Source organism: Callithrix jacchus, chromosome 2 (genome assembly GCF_049354715.1).
Source record: "Callithrix jacchus isolate 240 chromosome 2, calJac240_pri, whole genome shotgun sequence".
NCBI classification, from domain to species: domain Eukaryota; kingdom Metazoa; phylum Chordata; class Mammalia; order Primates; family Cebidae; genus Callithrix; species Callithrix jacchus.
Genome location: NC_133503.1, coordinates 47,506,227 through 47,525,600, shown reverse-complemented (window position 1 = coordinate 47,525,600; position 19,374 = coordinate 47,506,227). Strand labels below are relative to the sequence as shown.

The 19,374-nt window shown below is 42.0% G+C and overlaps 1 protein-coding gene and 1 long non-coding RNA gene across 5 annotated transcripts in view; one reads left to right on the top strand and one right to left on the bottom strand.

Annotated features, from left to right (window-relative positions):
• The window catches only part of ADRB2 (adrenoceptor beta 2), a 55,940-nt gene extending 47,228 nt beyond the window's left edge, over nucleotides 1–8,712 (bottom strand). For all 3 annotated transcript variants that reach the window (XR_008478757.2, XM_035288109.3, XM_035288114.3), the window contains exon 1: nucleotides 7,310–8,712. Coding sequence is in view for 2 of the 3 variants with exons in the window: in XM_035288109.3 (XP_035144000.1) it covers nucleotides 7,310–8,489 (1,180 nt within the window). In the remaining variant the exon portion in view is untranslated. The remainder of the gene's footprint in view (nucleotides 1–7,309) is intronic.
• Nucleotides 8,713–8,853: 141 nt separating this feature from the next.
• Nucleotides 8,854–19,001, top strand: LOC144581546 (uncharacterized). Of its 2 annotated transcripts, none has more exons than XR_013532487.1 (3): nucleotides 8,854–9,390; nucleotides 9,474–9,614; nucleotides 15,658–19,001. It is a non-coding gene; the product is annotated as an uncharacterized LOC144581546 (long non-coding RNA). The 2 variants fall into 2 exon arrangements; XR_013532488.1 differs by lacking the exon at nucleotides 15,658–19,001 and adding an exon at nucleotides 10,941–11,586.
• The last annotated feature ends 373 nt before the right edge of the window (nucleotides 19,002–19,374 follow it).

Here is a 19,374-nt window from a genome sequence, read left to right as displayed (position 1 = left end):
AAGGTTGTCTGTGATATTTAGAAATAATCTAAATGGATTTTTATAAAAACAAAACTAGGCATTCATTTTAGAGACAGAATTGAAGAAATGAAGAAAAATCCCCAGACAGAGTTGTGGCTTTGGAACACAAGCCTTAGGTTACAAAATCAGTATGGTGTGGCTGAAAAAAAAGCAAGCATTCCCTAGAATTTCACTTTTGCTTTGTCATGGGTGTTGCTGTTATGATTTTAAACGCTGTTTTCTTTTCCTGGATATATAAACACATTTAAAAACTCCCGTCTTCCCCTCACAGCACTGAAAAAAAATAATAATAAACCAAGCCAGCAGAGAGCAAAGCTCCCTCGGGCCCTGTACTACCTTGCCCAGTGACCCCAGCCACCTTGAGCCCAGGTTTTGCAGCCAGTGCACTAAGGAATAAGGAGTTACAAGCTCTGTTATGGCCCATCTCACCCTGATATTCTCTAACGAGAAACCTCAGATGCTGACACAGACCTTGTCAGGGGCATGGGAAGGGCACCCAATTTCCAGATGTCAAGAGCTTTCTGGCCTGAAAGTGGTGATTTGACTCAATGCAAACTAACGTGCTGTTACCAAGTGCCTCTTTTTGCCCTCCTATCTGGTGGGGGAAGCTCACTGAAACTGTGTCTGAATAATGGTGAAAGACAGAGATGTGGAGTCCAAGTACAATCTTGTTTCCTAGTTCATGCTTAATCACAACCTGCCTACACAGTAGGGCTTGCTTCTTGGTCTCAAGGGGCATAAATTAATGAGGCCCCTCTGAGAAGATTCCATGGAGAATTAGAACAAAATGCACCCATTAAAAATATCCTCTCATAATCTTCTCCTTCCTTCTTTCTTACCTAATTCCCAACCGAGAAAAGACAGCCTATTCTAGTGGCAAAACACACATAAACTCTGGTTCAGAATACCTTGATTTCACTCCAATGGGTTATGTGATCTTGGACAACTGAGTTAACCACTGATACTCTCAGTTTCCCTATTTATAAAACGATGACAAACATAAAAGCACGATTTCCTAGAGTTGGTGTGAATACTAAATGAGAGCATGCACAAGAATTGCCAATTATAATGCCTGGCTCATAGAAGCACTCCATAGCTATTAGCAGTTACTATTATCACAAGAGGCTCTCTATAAGAATAGAAACCTACTGTTGCACTTTCCCAAACAGAAGTTATTGGTCACTATGTGACCTGAATAGACTTATTTTTACACAAATCAACAGGCTGGGTAGGAGGCATTTGACAATGTTGAAAGAACTCTGTCCTGGGTGTTCAGTGGTTAGTTTCCTCTGCTCTGAAAGCAGATTAAAGCCCACGTGTAGAAAGTGTGCTTTCAACAAGGTAAGTATAGAAACATCTTTTTCATCCACTAGCAAGGGACAGGAGTAGGGATTCTATCTGGTTTATGCAAAGCTTATATCTTTGTAGCCTTGTTCCTCAAAATGTGATCCATGGACAATCTGTATTGGAAAACCTGGAGGAACTTGCTAAAATACAGATTCTTAGACCCCAACTGAGACCTTATGATTCAATCTCTCCAGGAGTGGTAGTTCTTTTGCACCTGAACACCCTATAAAATCAGGACAATGGGCAAACAGGAATTATAATAACTGTATCACAGTATATATAAAAATAAGTTCAAGGGAGCATTTGTAAAAGCATCAGTAGTGGATCCAAAACAGTATAAATAATATAATTCTATTTTCATTTAAAAATATATTTATGTACATTTGTATAGCTAGGCTTAGAACAAAGGCTGGACGCATATACGCCATCAAATTTAGGAACAATTGTCTTCAGGTGGTGATATTAAGCATGAATCATCTCATTTTGTACTTTCATATACTTTTAAAATGTCCTATAATAAATATCTACTACCCTCTTAGAAAGAAAAAAATGTGCTTTTAAAAATAAAAGCAATGCATTCAGATGTGCAGTACTAAAGGCTTCCTAAATCTGATAGAATTTTAGAGAAATAAGAAAACAGAGTACCCATATAAACCAAAGTATCTCTCTTTAGTGACGATGATATGCATCTAGAGCAGGGAAGTGGCCTGCCTGAGGTAACCCATACTCCTAGTAGCTGGGCTATGACAGACCCCAGGTCTCCAGGCTTTGGGGCTAGAAGCTTAAGTGTTCCAGTGCCAGCCAGGAACCTGCCTCTATTCCTTCCTGCCCTGTAAGGGCAACGAAAAGATCACAGGAAGTGCAATGATTCCGAGGGTAGAGAGGATGTAACAGTCTTTGCAGAGAGGACTTTGCAGCTCTTATTATTCTCGCTCTGGGAGTTAGTAGGTCATTTGCAAAAGGCATGGGAAGAACAGCTGATGAAAAGGTCTAATAGTTTGGAAAACTGCTTAACCTTATTGCTCTATTTCTGGATTTCTCCTCATGGCCAAAGGCTGTTGAGATCCTGATTTCCCCTGGAGGTTTCTCATTTAGGAATGCAGTGAAACCTCTGAAATCCAGAGGAGTTGGGGAGAAGGCCAGCTGGAATTAGGGAACAGTTTGAATAAGCTTTAAGAACATTCAGGTCTATTGTTTTCAAGGACATAAGATCACAGATTTGGAAAGAGCCTAGCTCAGCCTTCTGCTCAGTGCAGGAGGCCTTGTGCTTCATCCCGAACAAAGCTTCATCTGGGCTTCTCTTGAATGCTTCCAAGAATGGGAAGTTCACTATTCTGATAGATCATCTATTTCCTCTTTGGAAAGTCTTCCTATACCTGAGCTGGAATCTGCCTTTCTGTAAGGTCCTGCTTGCCTTCTTGTATTCAGCAGAACCAGGATTGTTTTTTTTCCCCAGATCATTCTCAAAAGAAATTATCATGCACCAAATAGTAGTACTTCACAGCATTCTCTTCTGCAGGCTGCACCTTCAGAATATTCATTGTTTATATGGCAAATGTCATCAACTCTAATTAGAAATAGAAATGCTTACCTCTAGTCTCGAGTCTCTAAATGAACAACTGTTCATTCAGAGTGGAACAGAGCTTAGATGGTACCTGTACTGGCCTCAAAGTACAGATGAGCAAACAGAAGTCCGCTGAGGAAAACTGCCTTACCCAACTTCAGAGAGAGAGAGTAGGGGTGGGTGGGAGGTTGGGGGGCTCTTTTCTCTTCACCCTGCCTCCTATCATGCATAACACAGCAGAATTTCTCAAGTTCTTGCAAGTGCTTAAGAAGTTTGTTCTCTTACGCATTTAGAAAAATCCCTCCTTCAAATTATATTTGCCCTATCAGTGAAGTACGGATTAGCACAGACTGAATTTAGTCGAGGTTATACTGTCAAAGAAAAGTATCATTCAAAGTATATTAAGCTTCCTTGCTCTCTGCTGTCAGAAAATCATCTCCCTTGCTCTAGAATCCTAGCTCAAGATGGACAACATACCTATACAGCTACCCAGGCCTATCAAATTTCCTTAAGAGTCTAGCTACCTACTTAATTTAGGAGAACTTTCTAACTTTAGGGCTGAGAGTTTGCTAGGACATAGGGCATCCTGTGTTTCTGTTTTACCCTGCTGTGTTCGTTTTAAAGTTTCATATCCTCTTTCCATTTTAGTCTGATTCTCTGGTAAGAAGACAAAAGAAAGACTTGGAGAAGCAAACTAGGCACTCAGTGATTGGTTTCTTGTCCCAGTCGCCAGCAGCCCTGCAGTCACATGCTTGGAAGGGAACATTCCTCCCTGCCTCAACCCACAGCAATCTCCCTCTTCTCTCAACAAGGTATTGCATTTCCAGTTCTTACACTTGTTCTGGCACAGATTCTAAGCTACCTCGTGCTGCTTCCTGGTTTGCCTGGGTGCTAGGCTCCATGGATCCTGGAATCACAGAGACCTGGGTTCTAGTCCTGACTCTACAATTAGTTGGTTTTATGGCTTTGGAAAGTTACTGAACCGTTCTGAACCTCGGCTCCCTCATTTCTTAGATGAAGACAATTATGCTACCTACATCATACGGTTGTGGAGAGGACATAATGCCTAACAGGTGTCATTAACATTTAGTAAGATTCCATAAAAGGTATCTGCGTAGTATCATTAATATCATACTCCAAAAGGCAGAAACTGAAACCTATACTTTTCTAATGCTGCACACAGTAGGTGCTCCATAAATACCTTGATGGATTCTGGTTTAGGCTCCATTTGGCAGTACGTTCACCATCGGAAACATTCTAAGAATCATGTAAAGACAATTGCTATTCCCAGGCTCCCTTTTCTCCATATTCTTTTTCCCATTAATTATTGCAGTGGGGAGGCTCACTCTGTCCTGCCACTGTTCACACCTGTCAGCTTGCATCTTAGAAAAAAGTTCTTACTTGACAGACTCTGAGAACTTGCTGTCCAGGCAAAGAAAACTTTATGATGATGAATAAAACACAAGCCTTAGGTAGCCAGCATGCCAGCAAAAGAGAGGAAGAGACACTGACAAATCCAATCCCCCAAAAGAAACAAAGCAACACAACAAAGAGGTGGAAAGTAAAGGATTAAGATATGCCTAGAATATGCTTGCTTATGAGGACCCTTAAAAAGAATCCAAGTTTTTGTGCTTACAGTATTCCCACAGGAATCTGAATATGGTTAAACTTTCCTTTTAGCTGGGAATCTGGATTAACATTAATACCTAAGTTTTTTTTTTAATATACTTACATTTTTAACAGAAATTACATTAGATGTTCCTTGAGGCAAAAGACCATATATACAACACCAACATCCAGTTATAAAGAGCTAAGGAATCTCCCAGCTTCCCTAAAAGCAGAAGATATCCTAGTGGAATCTTGTTGCATTAAATGAGCAATTTTTTTTTGTCTTCCTATTGCCGATTATGTGTTTATGTTTTTAATTTTGTGTTAAGGACCCAAATGAAAATTATTTTGGCTGAAATGAATGTGTTATGTTGCAGCCCCAATTGAGAGTGAGGAAAGAACTCAGTGCCAATGTGTTGGAGAGAATGCAGCAGTTCCTGGAATAGTCGGGTTCCCTGGCTTGAATCCCACTCTGACATCCTTGGCTGCTTACCTTGGGCAAGTCCTTCACCTCACAGGGTTTCAGTCCCTTCAGATTTTAAATGTTTTCTATGGGCTCTTCCGTGTCTGAGATTCTATGAGGCTACCGGGAGCATAAAGATTAGCAAAAGAAGCTGTCCAAATCTCTGAGTGTAGGGACCAGAGCAGTAGAAAGAGAATGTGATAATAGGTATGAAAAGCCTTGGAGAAAAGTAAAAACACTGAATGACACACACTCTCCAATCTGCTATGGCATGTTCCAAAATCACAGGCAACTAACATTCTCCTGAGAGCTCAGTGCTCCCCCAAACACTCATCATTGAGCCAACAGGAAGCAGAGAAGGACAATGCTTTTCTGGTTGGGGACCTTGGCTGGGACAGAAAGGAAGAGGGGAGTCAGCTTCATAAGCCAGTGAAATGGCAATGAACCTTGCAGGCTGATCAGCTCCAGCCTGGCATTGCCAAGGAGGATGATCTACTTCATCAAACCTGGGCCAAGCTCTGGCTCAGACACCCAGGCCAAAAATAGAAAGGGGCTGGGAGAAGAAATGTGTTTACTTTTGTGATTTCCCCTAAAGGGTCTCTTGACAGTATTATTATCTCTTCACAAACAGAATGGTCCACAGACCTCACTCCATTGATAAACCCTCCCAAACAACTCATGTAGAGACCTAAAGGCTTCTTAACATTTCGTGGTCACTATTTGGGCAGCTAGAAAGCAAGTTTTGAAGGCAGAATGATGGAATGGAAAGAGTTCTGACCTAGGCAAACTATGAAAATCCCTCTCCGAGGTTCTGCACCATCAAGCACTTGCGTTAGAATGTATGTATCTGCTTAGATTTTTACAGTTTCTACCAGTGACTCTCAACCAGGGGCGAATTCACAGCTCAGGGGCTCTTTTGCAACGTCTGGAGACATTTTTGCTTGTTATAACCTGGGGGTGCTATTGGTATCCAATGAATAGAGACCAGAGGTGCTAAACATCAAAGAGTTATCCGGTCCAAAATGCTAATAGTGCCAGGGCTCAGAACCTTGGTTTAGACTGAAGCGAGGAGAGTCAATGGGAGAAGAAAACAAGGACCAAAGGAAGGAAGAAAAAGGGGTTAAAATTCTGTTTTGAGGTCATGAGGTATCCATCAGTTACATGTTCTCCAGCTTTTCTCCCCATGTCCAATGCCTTTTAATTATTCCGTGGGATTGCAGGGCCATGTTTGAGTAGCTTTTTCATAGGAACATCTTCCTTGTACCTAAAATTCCAAGCCCTGATGCAGTACAAAGAGCTCCACTATAAGACATGGCCAAGACATAAATACAAGCAGTTATGAAACAAGTAGAACTGGAAGGTGGGCAGTGGGGGTGCGTGAAGGGAAGAAAACATATGCCTATAACGCCGTTTCTATGAGTCAGTGTTGCTGAGGTAACAACACAGAACAATAACCATAGGGAGAGCTGAGCTATACTAAGAGCAGGCAGAACTGATTCGGAGCACAAGTGTCAGGAGAGACGCAGCTTTGCAGCAACAGATTCAAAAGCAAATGAAAGGGTTAAGCAATCTGTGCATGTCATTCCGTATCATTCCACATTAAGTCATGGGCAGTTATTACAAGTAGTTACCTGTGGTTTCCAGTGGGGGAGGAAACGGCACTCCAGTCAAGGGGTTTTGGAGAAACAGGTGCAGCGAAGGCATGGTCAAACAATTTATTTACTGTAAACTTTAGACTTTGCTCAGGAAAACAACTGAAACTGCCCCTCGAATCCCTGCCTAAAATACCCCGTGTAAGCAAATAAGAGGAGCGGGGAAGAGTCCATGTTCACAGCTAAAAGGTCCAAGATACTCAAAATCCTCAAGTTCAAGGGTGTAGGAAGGAAAATCTCCTTCGGATACAAATTACCAGCAGCAATATATTACCCCTAATACTTAAATAGTGAGGTAGATACATGGAAAAATCATCAAAACATAGCAGACCCAGGTCCTCTAGGACTAAAGCCCTTCAGACATAAACTTATAAGTTCCATGCAAAGAGGAACTGAACTGTACAAATAACAAATAATCAAATAAGTTTTCTCTCTTTTTACAGCTTAAAAAAATAAAAAAGGCAGAAGGGTGCCCCTCCTCCTGCATATCTCTATACAATTTTATTCTAAGTTTATTACACTCAAGTTAAATAGTCTGTTTAGTGTTCTGTTGGTGGGGGCGTTCTTATAAAGTAGAAAAACTGCTTTACAGCAGTGAGTCATTTGTACTACAGTTCCTCCCTTGTGAATCAATGTTATCGCTAGGCACAGTACCTTGATGGCCCACAAAGTCTTCCGTGCCTGGAAGGTCTTCACACAGCAGTTTATTTTCTTTCTCCTGTTCCAGGTGATATCCACTCTGCTCCCCTGTGTTGCCGTTGCTGTTGCTGGAGTAGCCATTCCCATAGGCCTTCAAAGAAGACCTGTGCAGGCACAGAAGTTCCTGGAAGGCAATCCTGAAATCTGGGCTCCGACAGTAGATAAGGGGGTTGAAAGCAGAGTTGACATAGCCCACCCAATTTAGGAGGATGTAAACTTCCTTAGGGATGAGGTTATCCCGGATCACATGCACAATGTTGACGATAAAGAAGGGCAGCCAGCAGAGGGTGAAAGTGCCCATGATGATACCTAACGTCTTGAGGGCTTTGTGCTCCTTCAAGCAGAACTTGGAAGACCTGCGAAGTCCATGTCCCGTCCGCCCGTCCTGCTCCACCTGGCTAAGGTTCTGGGCATGGAAGCGGCCCTCAGATTTGTCAATCTTTTGGAGCTGCCTTTTGGCCACCTGAAAGACTCTGGAGTAGACGAAGACCATGACCACCAGGGGCACGTAGAAGGACACGATGGAGGAGGCAATGGCATAGGCTTGGTTCGTGAAGAAGTCACAGCAGGTCTCCTTGGCATAGCAGTTAATGGCTTCCTGGTGGGTGGCCCGGTACCAGTGCATCTGAATGGGCAAGAAGGAGGTAAGGCCTGACACGATCCACACCATCAGAATGATCACCCGGGCCTTATTCTTGGTCAGCAGGCTCTGGTACTTGAAGGGTGAAGTAATGGCAAAGTAGCGATCCACCGCGATCACGCACAGGGTCTCAATGCTGGCCGTGACGCAAAGCACATCAATGGAAGTCCAAAACTCACACCAGAAGTTGCCAAAAGTCCACATTTTCATGAGAATATGGCTGGCCCCAAAAGGCACCACTGCCAGGCCCATGACCAGGTCAGCACAGGCCAGTGAAGTGATAAAGTAGTTGGTGACAGTCTGCAGACGCTCGAACTTGGCAATGGCTGTGATGACCAGCACATTGCCAAACACAATGGCCAGGACGATGAGCGACATGACGATGCCCATACCCACCACCCACGCCTCGTCCCGTTCCTGCGTGACGTCGTGGTCCGGCGCGTGGCTTCCATTGGGCGCCAACAAGAAGGCGCTGCTGTTCCCGGGTTGCCCCATGGCGCGCAGTCTGGCAGGTGAGCGCACTGGCTGCCGGCGCCTCAGCGGGCGGATCCCCGGCGGGGCTCTGAGGGCCGCGAACGGACGCCTGGAAGCCTCATTCAGCGGCCGTGAGGTGGGTGTGGTGGGGGCACGTCCTGCACACTTAGCTTGTCGGGTGCTAGGGGCTCACGATGCCAGCCAGTTCCAGCCCGCCCTCTGGAGAAGCCGCCTCGGAGTGCGTACTGCCCGTTATGTGCACAGGACTTTAGGAGAACTGCCCTCGCTGTGACGTGCGGGAACTTTCGGCCAATGGCACGCCGGCAGCCCCGTAGGGGCGAGGCACCCCTCCGCTTTCCTCCCCTCCCCTCACCCTCCCTCTCCCGGGGCTGGCCCGGGCGGGGCCCAGCTGCTCTTTGGCGGGCGGGCCACCACTCCTTCCCGGCTACCCGGGCTGGCCCCAGAGGGCTAAAGCTGGAGCTGGCGTGCTTACCAGCCAACCCGGGAGCTTTTTTGGCTCTTCTGTGGCCGCTACCTGCCTGCCCTGGGAGCCTGTGCAGTCTGAGGTCTCAGGGCAAAGGGCAGCACACCGGCACTGCCCCACATACGGAGGGAAACGAGAGTGCCCACCGAGGCACGCACATACAGGCACAAATACACCCCGGCAGACATGCTCAGACTTATACGGAACCACAGCCATAGACACGGAGACACACCCTCCCAGGGCACCCGCAGGCACACTCGCGAGCGCGCTCACACAGAAGCCGTCAGGCACAAAGTCACCCCTGTCCAACACAGAAACGCGGCCAGAAACAAACACAGAAGCACCAGAAGCACAAAGGCATCGTGACACACACAAAAAGTAAACACAAGCCGGCTTAGAGGCATGCAGAGCGACACAGAGGCGGATGTCTCTATCTGGGTACTCACAAACTTCCCCCACCTGAGCGCTGATAATGCCCCTCTCCCAACATACACCCAGTAACCCAGTATATTCCCTTTCAGACATTTGGCAAGACCGCAGGAGGTGACTTCAGCAGCTGCCGATTTCCTCAGCACACTCACTGTCAAGTACTTTCGGTGCCCTCTTTGGGAATTTGCAGGCATCAAGACAGTTTTACCCTTTGGATTTCATTCGGAGAGGGGGTAAGGATGTATGTATTTTGGGATGGAGAGAGAAAGTTCTGTGCTTTCGTTTTAGTTTCGTTTTGTTTTTAACTCTTAATAAGAGTGTGGCATCACTCACTCATCTGTTGGACAGGAGATGCACTGAGAATTCAAACAATTTCTTCAGTAATCCCAATGCAACTAAAAAAAATCCTTTCATCCTCTGGATAGTTTGTTAATCTTTCAGGTTGAGCCATATGAAATTGCCACCATTTGGTGTCTGTGACTTACCAAAACGGCAAATTCATATGATTCAGAGTATTAAGAATGTCTTAAGATTAAGAACTTTTTGAAACTATAGAAAGCAAAAGATAATTCTCCCTTAAAAAAATAAAGTAAGACCAAATCTCAAAACTAAGATCTTTGTTCACAAAACACTACCCTTTGCATCTGGCATGTGACTTTACCTCTAAAGTTAAATTAATTTTCAGGGTTTGATTTCCCATGTATTAGTGGTGCCTTTGAAAAACTGAAAGTAATTCATGAAGTGTAACTAAACATACTTTGTAGATTACATAATAACTAACAATGGCTAACATTTATGGTCCATTCTGCTATGTACTTTTCATGCATTAGTCTATTTAATTCTTCCCACGGTCCCATGGGGGTGGGAGTTATTTTTAGCTTAATTCACAAATGGGGCTCAAAGAGGAAAATGGCTTGCCCAGGGGCAATGGCCGGGCAGTGCTAGAATCTGGATTTGACCCAGGTCTGCCTGAGTCCATGACCCATCTTTTAATCTTTTCAATGTATTGCATAATTACATGTAGACAGGAGTGGTGGATAGGGAGGAAGCACTACAACTGGAATTGGAATACCCAGGTTCCAGATTGACCTAACTTGGTGCTTGCTAGTTCACTTTTTTTAAGAAAAATCACAAAGTACCTAATTTCTTTTATCCATAAAGGGGCATAAAGTCCCTTCCATTGGGGTGAACGAGAATTGAATGATATAGTAGTAAATATGAAAGTGCTTTTGCACATATATATGTCACATAAATATAGGTTGCAAGTGAAGTTTATATAAATTACTTAGTGGTTTAGAATATATTGTTAGTCTTCTTTACAAGAACAATAAAAAACTTGAGGGCAAAAGTTAGTTGGGTGTTTACTCTGGAAGTAAAGCTAAGAAACAGAATTTAACCTACATGTCCTCTTAAACTTCCTTCATAGCAGAGACTGACTTTTTGCAAGACAGATGCCTTAGAAAACAAGTATTTCCCATAAAAGCCACAAATATTAATTAAGGTTCTATTATATTCACATAGTTTTCAAAATGTACTTACCTCATATTTGTGTTTTCCAGAATTGCCTCTGGTAGGATGCATTTAGGAAGAGGCAGTGTTTGTTATGCAGCAACGTCATCTACCCAAACTGTGGAACTAAAAACCTCCTTCCTGTTTGTGAAGTTATGTCATAAATAAGAATATTGTTTAACCATCCTATAATAAGAAAAGAACAAAGAAAATCCTTTTAAGACAAATAGTAATTGATCACGTATTTAGATATACACATAAGTCACTTAAAAGTTTAACTGAATATTTTGGGAAACTCCTTTTTCAAAACCCACAAATACTAAATCAAGAGGGACTGGCTAGCCATAAGCAGAAAACTGAAACTGGAGCCCTTCCTTACACCTTATACAAAAATTAACTCAAGATGGATTAAAGACTTAAACATAAGACCTAAAACCATAAAAATACTAGAAGAAAACCTAGGCAATACCATTCAGGACATAGGCATGGGGAAAGACTTCATGACTAAAACACCAAAAGCAATGGCAACAAAAGCCAAAATGGACAAATGGGGTCTACTTAAACTAAAGAGCTTCTGCACAGCAAAAGAAACTATGATCAGAGTGAACAGGCAACCTATAGAATGGGAGAACATTTTTGCAATCTATCCATTTGACAAAGGGCTAATATCCAAAATCTACAAAGAACTTAAACAAATTTACAAGAAAAAAAATAAACAGTCCCATCAAAAAGTGGGCAAAGGATATGAACAGACATTTCTCAAAAGAAGACATTTATGAGGCCAAGAAATGTGAAAAAATGCTCATCATCATTGGTCATTAGAGGAATGCAAATCAAAACTACATTGAGATACCATCTCACACCAGTTAGAATGGCAATCATTAAAAAATCTAGAGACAACACATGCTGGAGAGGATGTGGAGAAATAGGAACGCTTTTACACTGTTGGTGGGAGTGTAAATTAGTTCAAACGTTGTGGAAGACAGTGTGGCTATTCCTCAAGGATCTAGAAGCAGAAATACGTTTTGACCCAGCAATCCCATTACTGGGTATATACCCAAAGAATTATAAATCATTCTACTGTAAAGACATATGCACATGCACATGTATGCTTATTACAGCACTGTTCACAATAGTGAAGAGTTGGAACCAACCGAAATGCCCATCAATGATAGACTGGATAAAGAAAATGTGGCTACCATGGAATATTATGCAGCCATAAAAAGGATGAGTTTATGTCCTTTGCAGGGATATGAATGAAGCTGGGAACCATCATTCTCAGCAAACTAACACAGGAACAGAAAACCAAACACCATATGTTCTCACTCATAAGTGGGAGTTGAACAATGAGAACACATGGACACAGGGAGGGGAACATCACACACTGGGACCTGTGTGTGTTGAGGGGTGGAGGGCTAGGGGAAGGATAGCATTAGGAGAAATACCTAATGTAGATGACAGGTTTATGGGTGCAGCAAACGACCATAGCATGTGTATACCTATGTAACAAACCTGCATGTTCTGCACATGTAATTCAGAGCTTAAAGTATAATAATAATAATAAAAAAAAAAAAGAAAGAGAAACTGCTTATGTCATCTAGGAAGTTCTGGGCCTTTGCCCTCCAGACTTTATGAGTGGATGTTCTCTCTCTCTTCTGCTACTTCACCAAGCTGGTAGAAATGTCAAGATGTTGTCTGCTAACAAAGAGTCTTCTCTCCTGACCTCCTTTGTAATTATAGGGTTAGAGAAAGTTAGACAGGAAACGAGCTTAATACATCATTTAGTTTATTTCCCCCAGTTTGCGAATGAGGATACTGAAGTGAAAAAACAGGAAGTGTCCAGCTCAAAGCGGTAAGGAAAATTAGGAGTCCAGGTACGCTCCTGGCCTCACAAGTTTTCCCTGCCTAATGCTGTTGTTTTATTTCCCAGCAGAGGAGTTCTAGTAGCACTGCTTACTGTTCATATGGCCTTAGAGAGTTAATGCTTCGTTTGAACTGGAAAGTTCTTAGTAGACTAAATGCACCTTTATCTGATGTTAAGAATAAGCAGGCTCTTTTATGGTAATTAATAGCATCTAATTACATATTTTGTCAATCCCTTAAGACACTAATTTGTCGTTTCCTGCCCGTCGAACAGGAATACAACCCCACATTTGGATTTACCTAATGAATATTTGAATAGGAGTAAAGTTCCATGGTGCCAGAGCATGCCTTCATACCAACAGCTAAATGAGTTAGGAAAAAATCTTATATAGGTCTTGGTTTAGACGACAGTCCTTCTTGTTCATGATCCTGAAGCACGAAACATCTGTAGATTTCTTTTCAAGCAATGGTTTAAAATGCTTGTCTTTAATAATGTCTCTGTACAGCATTATCCCATTAAATTTACATTAAATGAGATTAAATGCATGTCAAGTGCTTAGCATGCTGCTGTAGAAGAAAAACCCTTCTGTTAGTTTCTCGTTTTTGAATAAAAAATATATATAGAATACATATTGGTCCTATCTAATCATACATATGAAAGGACCCTTTGAACATGGATAATTGCTAATTTATTTTTAATTTGGAATTCTGTGAAAAATAATTGAAAAAGAAACAAAACTTGGTTCTTTATAAAGAAGAATGATTGGAAAATTACGATTATCATTGAATAATATAGCTAGATGGGATGTCAGCGTTTTCTGAATGAAGCGTCTCACAATCTAGTCAGCTCTTTACACAATGTACTCACCAAAACTCAGAGCTATCTCTAGTGAGGGTAAGCTCACCAGCCCCTTTTGTAGGTGCACGTTTCTCTAGCTTTCCACAACTGAAATCCATCTCACCTCTACTCATGGATCTTAAGTCTGCCCCCTTGAGGCCACTAAAAGTCTTTTCTCTGTCCTAGCTTTTGGGAGAATCCGTTAAAGTTCTCCTTAGAAAACAAAACCTCTTCAGATTTAACATTCCTTGTTCCCTTGGGTCTAGAGTCCCTTTTACCATCATGGTAGGCCTCTTTTATTCATGCTTAGGTTTGTCTATATCTAAACTTAACATCAATACCTGGAAAGATGCTAGAACAACTCATCAAACAATCAATTTGCAATCACCTTGGCAACTGTAACTTAGAGCAGAGCAACCAGCAAAGCTTTCCAAACAGCTGATTATACCACATGAATTTAATTTCCTGCTACGCTAGAGTTTTATGAGACATGCTAATAAATTCTCCACATCTTAGAAGCACTACCCAAAAGGAGATGGCATTAAATTAAAGCAAGAGGAGACTTCAGTTGGCCATACAAAAGCTCCTTGGCCTGAAGAGAATCAGAATTCAAAGGGGTTAAACTCTGGCAGCTTTTCTCAAATTGGGATTTTGCGAGATAATTAAACCCTACAGAAAATTATTATTCCTGAAGCTGGGACATATTTATTACCCTTCTAGGGACATAAAAGAGAAATTAAATCATTACATACAATGCAATGGACACCTTAGGGTACAGTGCTTAACTGAATCTTCTTTTGCTGAATCTGAGAGGGATTGCTTGAGTTTCCTTCAGGTATAGGAATGAACAGTGTGTGATGGTGAATGTATATATATATACATACACACACATTCATATATACATATATGCACATATGTACATGTACACATGTATATATGTGATAGAAGCGGTTTGATTCAATGGAGAGTGGATGGATGGGAGATTAAGAGGCCTAGATGCTCGTCCCAAAACAGCTATCATGTTCTATGCAAACTTTAGCAAGTTGCCTTCTTTCTTTGAGCCTCAGTCTTCATTTATGAAATGGGAGGTGGGGGCTTGGTGACATCTGTCTAAGGGCCTTTCTACTCTGAACCGAATAAGCAGGAAGAAAGCGCTTTGAGGGCCATTGAGGAGATAAGTTTTTGATTCTGAAGAGGTACCATGGAGTTGACAAGCAAAAATTGCCAATAGCTGGCCGGGCACAGTGGCTCATGCCTGTAATCCCAGCACTCTGGGAGGCCGAGGAGGGTGGATCACGAGGTCAAGAGATCGAGACCATCCTGCTCAACATGGTGAAACCCCGTCTCTACTAAAAATACAAAAAAAAAAAATTAGCTGGGCATGGTGGCACGTGCCTGTAATCCCAGCTACTCAGGAGGCTGAGGCAGGAGAATTGCCTGAACCCAGGAGGTGGAGGTTGCGGTGAGCCGAGATCGCGCCATTGCACTCCAGCCTGGGTAACAAGAGCAAAACTCCGTCTCAAAAAAAAAAAAAAATTGCCAATATCCTACACAACAACTTGATTGTGTTTTTTACACTCAATATTTCAGCTATTTACATTTCATCTTGTAATTTCTGCTATTCTGAAGAGCAGGTGTTCTATAATTTGCTAAATTATTGACTTACTTTTAAAACTTCTATGATTTTCTAAATTATTGACTCATTTTTAAATCTTAATACATTTATTTTTAAAGAAAATTTTATGTGACCTGCCATTACCACACATGGAAAACTGGTGTCATTTGCCATAAATAGAAAGTAACCATGAAGACAAAACAATGTTAGTAAATGCTAGCTAGGTTTTGTTGCTTGCCAAAGTTCTGAGCCTCAGGCCTCTCTCTTGTTATTGAAAAGGAAGATTCCCAAGTGCTAGGATATTAATGGTATTCTAGCATCAAATGGGACTTTCTCCATTTATTTTAAAATAGTGAAAGAAAATTGAAAAGGGAATAACTCATAAGTAGTGCACTGTTATTTAAAGTGCTGTTACTAAATTATTTAAAATAATTTCTCATTTTACCTGCAGGTATCTGAGCCCTTGACTTGTGCTAATGGGATACACCGCAGTGTGATACAAGGAGCATGGGCTTTGGAGACAGAGGAAGTAATCTGGTTTGCAATCATGACTGTCCTTGACCAGCTGTGTGCTTCAGGCAACATGCTTTAGGCTTCTGGGCCTCAGAGGGCTTATGTGTAAAATGAGGATAAAATGTCTTGGATGGTTATGGAAGAAATAAATGGAATACATAAAAAACTAGATTTGAAAAGGAAGGTAGAGAACCAAGAGACGTGACAACAAACAAATCAGCATAACGTGGATTGGCTGGGGGGTCGGGGGATGAGTCAAGAGAGTTGTGGAGGCCATTAAGCAGGGTGCAAGGAAAGCAGCGGACTAAGTGTGGCTGTAGGACAGGAAGGGGTGATGAATTCAGATATGACCACATTGAATTTGAGGTTTTGGTGTGACATCAAAATGGAAGCTAAAAACATCATAATGATTAGGAGTTGAGAAATTGAAATGATGTATCTGTGGGTGGTCATGATCATGGTGGAAGCATTCCCTGAATAGCAGTACTCTCTGAGGATGTTTTGGATTGCTAAATGAAATAATGCATTTAAGGAACTTAGCATCTTGTTTCAAAAAAAAGTATTTATTGTTATTTCCGTCATCATCATTATCATCATCTTGGATTTCCTGGGACAACCCCAATTTCTGGAAATTAAACTAGATTCTTCAAGGGCAGTCCTTCAAATGAATAAATAAATTCATCTAAGAGGGAAAAAATTCTTTGTCTGCATCAACCTACAAACACTGGTAACATTTGGGGTGGATTTGGAGGGATGTCCAAATGTTGGATTCCCTGGCAGCTGCCTCTGAGATGAAGATTTGTAGGCAAGTGATTGAGGAAGGAAAGCTCCCAAAAGAAAATGGTCAGGAGTGGGAGAAGCAGCTCAGAGAGGGGAAGAAGCAAAGGCAAAGACCCAGTGTAGTCTTATCCTGGAAGCAGCTCTGGAGCCTACTGTTTGGTTCTAAGTCCTTCTTTCTCCAAGTCTTGGTTATAAAGCTCTAAACAAGTTACTTAATCTTTCTGTGTCACACTTTCCTTGTCTGTAAATTGGGGCTGTTGATATTATCTCACAACCTCATGAGGTTGTTATGAAGATCAAATGAGCTAAGGTCTATAAAGTGGTAAGAACTGACGTGGCACATAGTTGGTGCTGAATTAATTATTGATATTAAACCCATGGAAGCTCTGTTGACTATGGCACTGAGGAAACCTTCCACAGGGGAGAGATAGTGCATACAACTTCTTGTATTGAAGAACCCGTAAGTGCAAACTGCCCAGTGCCAGAGCTTAAGAAAGGGAATTACACAGCATTTTTTAGGGCTTGGAGGAAAGAAGAAGTAGAATGGTTGTGGAGATCACGCGGCATCTGCCTCAGAAGAGGAGGTCAAGGAGCAGGGAGGAAGGGGAAACAATGGGAGTTGATAAAACAGATGATGGCTGAAGGACAGAGGAAGGAAAGGAAACAGGGTGGCCTCTCTCCGAAGCAGTGCCTTCTTCTGGGAGGCACAGAGGGAGAGATCTCACTGGGTCAAGGAGAGAAGGTCAAGGTGCCCCAGCTAAGTTTAATCGCTATGAGGTGGTGGAACGTGCCCTGGGCCTGGGGAAGGGAGAGTCTTGTCCTGGCCTTCTCACCTACTGTGTGACTGCCTCTCTCTGGGACTCAGTCTCCTCCCTTGTAAAGTGATAAAGTCAAATCAAGTGATCTTTAAGATCTGTGCCTGGCACCTTGGTGGTTAATTGGTGGTGGTTAAGGGGGTCTGAAAAACAAAAAGCATGTTTTTTTGTTTATCATGCGTATATTATATACGAGAAGCTGGGCTTGGCCACTTACGTATTCCCTTCTTCTGTACAACTTTACAAAATAGACACAGTTATTCCTATTTTACAGATAAAACACTGAAGTGATCAGGCAGCTTGCCTTGGGTTACACTGTAGGTAACAGGAAGAGAAGGAACCTAGCTCTGTCTAAACAAAAGTCTCACTCTGCACCACTAACACAGGATTCAGATGCAACAGTCCAGGCTCAATCGAGCCTGCATGCTCAGGCTGCTGAAAAGGAAATTCCCTGGTTTTGAGGGTCTCACAGCTGAGTTTTACCAGACTACTGGAGCAAAGAGGCAGCAGTTTCCTATCATTTATGGGAAAAATGCCAAATGACCAAGATGTAGGGCCAACTACCCTGGTCACAATTTCTAAAAAGAGAGGGAGGATGTTAGGGCTTGGAAGTCACTGGCTGTGAGCCTCCAGGCTTTGCTTGTGCCCCTTCCTCCATTCACAACACTTCTTTCCTTATTTCCTCATCTCCTGCACAAATCCCCACTCCCAACACACACACACACACACAGACACACACACACACACACACAGACACAACTTAAGCTTCTTAAAGTACTGTGTAAGGGGTTATAACATATAAAGAAATGAACAAGGAGGCAGGGTCCTTACCTGTAAGAAACACACAGGCTAGTAGTAGAGATTAGCACATAAACTTGACTTCCATGTAATAGAGTAAATACTACGATTGAGCTAGGAACTTGAGTTTCTTAGTTCCTTAAATGTCAGGTGTGTATGTAAAGATATTGTTTCAGGCCAGGTGCAGTGGCTCATGCCTGTAATCTCAGTACTTTGGGAGGCTGAGGAGTGCAGATCACGAGTTCAGGGGATCAATACCATCCTGGCCAACATGGTGAAACCCCATCTCTACTAAAAATACCAAAAAAATTAGCAGGGCTTGGTGGCACGTGCCTGTAGTCCCAGCTACTCAGGAGGCTGAGGCAGGAGAATTGCTTAAACCCAGGAGGCAGAGGTTGCAGTGAGCCAAGATCGCACCACTGCACTCCAGCCTGGAGACAGACTCAGACTCCGTCTCAAAAAAAAAAAAAAAAAAAAAAAAGATGTTGTTTCAATTTTAGTTGTAAGAAAGATTAAGGAAAATTAATTGTTTAGAAAGAGGAAACGGCTAGAAACTTGAGTTTATGGGCAACAGAGGACTGATTCAGTACTCCATTGCCCCACGTAAGCACTGAGGAGGAGGCATGGGGAAGCCTTCCAAGAAGAGCAGGTGAACACTGGATAACAAGGAATCTTCAGCCAAGAGATGAATGGGGTTGCATAAAAATAAAAAATCAATTGGCATAGTTGTTTGGACAGTGATTTGGCAAAACTTATTAAAGTGTAAAAATGTATATATCTTTTTACCTAGAAACGTCATTGCTAGAAATTAGTTCCTTAAATACCAGGTGTGTATGTAAAGATATTGTTTCAATTTTGTTTGTAATAAAGAAAGATTAAGGAAAGTTAATTGTTCAGAAAGAGGAAATGGCTAATAACTTGGTAGAAACTCATATGTTGTGATGTGTAGTTATTAAAAAGAATTGAATAGATCTAAATGCACTGACTCAGGAAGTTGTCCTTGCTTTATAATTAAAATTAAAAAACAAATTGCATATAAGATTATAAAAATAATTCAATTTTTGTTATGTTGGAAAAATATATGTATGAGAGTTTTGAAAACCAGTAAGCCACTATTTCCAGATCCTCCTGTAAGTTCAAGGGGGCATAGTTAGCAGTTCATGTGGTACTACTTTTCAAAGATTTACAGTAACATGACGAAGATAGAAAGGCTAGTTATGATGTGACAGGATGTATAATAAAGGCTATAAAAGAGGCATAAA